The sequence below is a fragment of the Henckelia pumila genome, chromosome 3 (assembly GCF_033568475.1).
Source record: "Henckelia pumila isolate YLH828 chromosome 3, ASM3356847v2, whole genome shotgun sequence".
NCBI classification, from domain to species: Eukaryota; Viridiplantae; Streptophyta; class Magnoliopsida; order Lamiales; family Gesneriaceae; genus Henckelia; species Henckelia pumila.
The window spans coordinates 34,308,937-34,313,581 of record NC_133122.1 but is presented as its reverse complement, the minus strand read 5'-3'; the positions used below and the strand labels follow the sequence as shown (position 1 = coordinate 34,313,581).

The window sequence follows — 4,645 nt, the reverse complement described above, 5'->3', positions numbered from 1 at the left end:
AAACTCCATTATAAAAGTGTAAATTATATTAAACAAAAGATTGTTTATACATAGAGTCATAAAAGCCCTTAGCCACAAGTTGGCTCACCGGGCACCCACTCTTTCACATGCTGCATAATAATATGACACACAAATGAAACAAGTTTGTACTTACGTACCTTACTACAGACAGTTACTAGCAGTCCCACTCTTGGTTCAAGCTTATCAACAACTCTACAATGCAAATACTCATGCATCATTCATTAAGCTCTAAAAGCCTTAACTAAGCTATTGCATACTCCTAAATATTTTAAGGAGACCATAGCTATACCTGCGTCTGTCGTCAGCTCGCTGATGGCGACTATCTCACAACTAGGGGCACACCCCTGCTGCAGCTCCACAGCCTCGAGCACTGCTCCGCTACTATGTCAGGCACTGTCTGACTATACTAAAATATGTTCCTTACTCCAACTCTAAAATAAGAGTACCTAAAGCCCTAAAATAGAGCCACGAGGGCGAAGGAGAGGAATTCGGTGCGCTTTGAAATGAATCCCTCGCACCTATATTTATAGACAACGATCGGAAGTTCCGTTCCCTGATCGGAAGCTCCGAACGTGCAGATCGGAAGCTCCGATGCCACGTGTCAATCTCAACCACATGCAACCACACACCTGTCACCGACAGTCGATCGGAACACTACAACAAATTTGATGTACAACAACATCTAAATGACAACGGTTTTGTGAAAAAATAGTTGTCTCATGAGCTTTCACAACGGATTTATTAAAATCCGTTGTCGTTTGTCTTATTTTGTTAAAGAACGACAACAGATTATGACCTACGACAACGGATTTTAAAATGCGTTGTCTATTAGCGCTTTTTTTATGGCCTACGACAACGGATTTTAAAATTCGTTGTCGATGAGCGTTTTTTTTATGGTCATGCGACAACAGATTATGGCCTACGACAATGGATTTTAAAATTCGTTGTCTATTAGCGTTTTTTTTATGGCCTACGACAACAGATTTTAAAATTCGTTGTCTTTGAGCGCGTTTTCTTTGGCCTACGACAACGGATTCTACAAAACCATTGTATTATTATTTTATATATTAATAAAATTATTTTTTTTTAAAATATGTTATAATAAGTATTATAACTTAAAGACAAACACACTTTCATTCTTCGCTTTTGATCTCTTGTTTCTTTCCTCATCACTCTCACCATCAATTACCAAACCCTAGCTTCCATAGCACTCTGTTCGACTTCAGATTAGGGGTTGATACAGGGCTTTCGGTCACTCTCACTCCCGAGCAATTTCCAGACGGCGGCTCCTTTGTCATTTATATATAATAATCAAATGACCCAGATTTGAAGGACACGAGTCAGTACACAGACTCACCCGCGGCAAAAAGAAGGAAGAAATGTGAAGGAGGGAGCGGCAGAGAAGGAAGCAGCGGCGCCGCCGCATTGGGAGACTGCAAATCGAGGAATCAAAGGCGGATATCAAAAGACAAGGCATGAGTAATTTGTTGGACGCCATTAACAAGCTCGCAGATTCTATTCAAGCTCTGCTTTGGGTAACAAATAAAGAAAGCGGAGCCACCCATTCTTAATTGATTATTATTATTATTATTATTATTTTGAAAATTAACCCCTATAACTCCGATAGTTTGATGTGGCACATGGACCCAAGCCTCACGCCTCCTGCGACTTCTCCATAGCTGTGGTTTAGGCCAATTCCAGCCTCGTGGATCAGAGCCAGGTTTTTACGTTGCCGCCTGCCACCTATGTTGGAGTTTAAGACGGCCACGGTGGACTTGAGGCTTCCCGCTTCGTCAATCGCCACCTCTTCCCTTATCTCCACAGTATACTATTTTTCTCTCAATTTTGTTTTTGTTGAATAGGGGATTCTGGGGGCTATGTTTTAATTTTGTTAGTTGGGTTTTGGAGTTCTTTTTTGTGAGTCTCTGTTCATTATTATTTTTTGGTTCTTATTGTTTTGATGGGAAATTATCTTAATGTATTTGATGGTTGTATTTTGAGGTGTCAGAGTTGTGCTTGGTTCATTCTTCGAGACGCATGCTCCGCTTCTGCTCCCAGCAAGGATTTCGGTTTTACGCTGTCTCTTTGCTCTTCTGCGCATCAAAATCAGAAAGGAGGTATGCTTTTTCTAGTTCCGCATTATTTCAGTAATCTTAATCGAATTTCCACGGAGAAGGATATGATATACGGAGTAGCAAGTAATTAATGGAATCATGAATGTGACTGGTGTTGAAAGTTAATTTTAGAAAATCGAAGTTATCAAACGTATAGGGGTTGCGACACTTCTTCTATATCTTCTATTGTGTATCAATTTTTATATTTTTACTTTACTTTTTCCCTCATCACACCTTTTCATCGATTTTCGAGTTTGTATATATATAATTCTTAGTTACTTGAGTTTTGTTCTCGTGACCTTTAAGTTTCAAATTATCTCTCTTTCAGGTTGAAACTGGATGGAGAAATTGGACGAGACTGAGAGAAAACGAAGATTCACAATCAAAGCATTCATCGTTAAAGCCGCCTTGATCGTAAGAAATTGATTTGTTCTTTATTTTGTCTTTATTTGTCACTTGATTGTTATTTGATTTTTTACATCATCTGACTTTTAGGTTGGCTATTTATGGTTTGAATACATCTACAAGTTGGACAAAATTTCATAAAACGGCCTCCATCCTTTGATTAGGTCTGGAATTAATGATCAAAGAACTCTATATTTTTCAGCGTTGTTAAAAATCCTTTCTTTTTGCAATAGGCCAAGAAGAGATTGCTAGAAATTGTGAATAAAATTATAGAAAAGAGAAAATTTTCTCTGGAGAAAACAGATGGAAACGAGAAGCCTCCAGTCGATGTGATCGATGCTCTAATACATGAGCTTGGAGAATCAGAAGAGACGCAACAGCATCCACTACCATTCGACTTCATTGGTGGGAACATAATCGAGATGTGATTCCCGGAGAGGAGACAGTGCCCACGGCCATGACTCTACCCGTTAAATTCCTTACTGACAATCTTGTTGCCTTAGCCCACTTAGTGGTATGAACACGCACTTATTTACCTCTTCATGACATCGAATTTTGCAAAGGTTTTACTGCTACCATAGTTATTCTTACTTGCAGTGATTTAAATCGGGAGTGTAGTTGTCACTTTTTGGATTATTATTTAAGATATAAGAGTTCTGATTTGTTTGAAAAGATTGACAAGAATTGGAGAGATTTACGAGTCCTTTGGAGGTAAATTAACTGTATGGATATGAAATATTTAGAGGGCCGGCCAATAATGTCAACTTCAATTCATGTCATATTCTTGGATTCACGTGGTAGATAATAATGCGAGTAGCCAAAGAGTTGTTTGATAAATTAAATGGCATTGTAAGTAGAGAACTAGGTAGTTAATTGGACGTAGCCACGAATTATTTTCCTATATTAATTAATGTGATTTGGCTTGTTTTTTGATCTGTGATGATATATATATATATATATATATATATATTCATGAAAATGCTAGGAGGAGAACATGGAAATCAAAAGGAGAAAGGATAGTTCCCGTGAGGAATATTCTTGGAACTATTACTTGTCGTTAACATTTACTCAAAACGTAAGATGCTTTATATATATATATATATATATATATATATATAAACTGCTTTATTTATTTTTCTTTCTTTCCCTACAGGTTATCAATGAAAATTTGAGACTCGCAAATATAATCAATGCATTATGGAGAAAAGCTCTGAAAGATGTCAAAGTAAAAGGTGCATGATACATTCATGAATATTGAATACATTAAGATAACTCAGCAGTTTTTGGCTTTGGAAAAATTCTTCTTTACAGTGAAGTTAATTAGTTTCATTGTTTCTATGTTTTCAATACATATGTGGCTAAGCTGACAAATTTTTTTGTCTTTTTCTTGGATTTGTGTTGTTCCAGAATTCATTGGCTCTTTGCTGCATGGCTTGCACGCAATGGGTTGCTTGTTTTCTCGGTAGGTGTGATTGGGATTTCATGACTCGAGACATGTGAGTTGGTGTGTGATTCAAACAACTTAGATGGTTAATTAATTCCCTATTTTTTTTCTTTTTTGCAGAGGGATATTGTTGGACAAGAACAGCGGAGAGACAAAGCTTCGAGATTGAGAACAAGAGGTTTGAAGGCTGTAATGAGGCAAGACATCGGATACTTCGATTTGCAGTGTGTATTGAATTAGAATTTTAATTTCGAGTGATTTGTAATACTAAAAAAATTGTATATTAAATTTTATTTATGAAATTTTAAATTTTGGATTATTTATAATATTAGAATTTATATAAAAAATTTTATTTTTTTTGTTTTTTATACAGAAAACAACAACAGATAAAATCCGTTGTCGTAGGGGGTCTAAAATCGTTGTAACTGATGATGTTGTCAAAACTGCGCCCCTACGACAACGGATTTATCCGTTGTCGTTCTTCCCAAAGACAACTTTGAGGGGAACGACAACAGATAAAATTCGTTGTCGTAGACACAAATCCGTTGTCTTTGAGGGATATGACAACGGATTTTATCCGTTGTCGTAGGTGCACAGTTTTGACAACACCATCAGTTACAACGGTTTTAGACCCCCTACGACAACGGATAAAATCCGTTGT

At 37.0% G+C, this 4,645-nt stretch overlaps 1 protein-coding gene across 7 annotated transcripts; it reads left to right on the top strand.

The window, feature by feature from the left end:
• Positions 1–1,180: 1,180 nt before the first annotated feature.
• On the top strand, positions 1,181–4,239 carry LOC140892819 (3-epi-6-deoxocathasterone 23-monooxygenase CYP90C1-like). 7 transcript variants are annotated; one of them, XM_073301827.1, is made up of 9 exons: positions 1,181–1,556; positions 1,673–1,844; positions 2,030–2,138; positions 2,464–2,549; positions 2,631–3,054; positions 3,526–3,615; positions 3,694–3,772; positions 3,948–4,002; positions 4,105–4,239. In XM_073301827.1, the coding sequence occupies exons 5-9, from the start codon at positions 2,998–3,000 to the stop codon at positions 4,151–4,153; spliced, it is 330 nt and encodes a 109-aa protein (XP_073157928.1). In that variant the 5' UTR covers positions 1,181–1,556; positions 1,673–1,844; positions 2,030–2,138; positions 2,464–2,549; positions 2,631–2,997; the 3' UTR covers positions 4,154–4,239. The 7 variants fall into 7 exon arrangements, with proteins under 7 accessions (XP_073157928.1, XP_073157926.1, XP_073157923.1 ...); XM_073301825.1 differs by having other exon boundaries at positions 1,649–1,844; XM_073301822.1 differs by having other exon boundaries at positions 1,181–1,844; positions 2,631–2,704; positions 2,774–3,054.
• Positions 4,240–4,645: the final 406 nt, after the last annotated feature.

Excerpts from the sequence above, each read along its gene's own strand:
- LOC140892819 (XM_073301827.1), top strand. The coding sequence starts at position 2,998 with ATGACTCTACCCGTTAAATTCCTTACTGACAATCTTGTTGCCTTAGCC. Across the intron at positions 3,616-3,693 it reads CGTTAACATTTACTCAAAAC|GTTATCAATGAAAATTTGAG; the intron begins GTAAGATGCTTT and ends CTTTCCCTACAG. Across the intron at positions 4,003-4,104 it reads ATGGGTTGCTTGTTTTCTCG|AGGGATATTGTTGGACAAGA; the intron begins GTAGGTGTGATT and ends TCTTTTTTGCAG.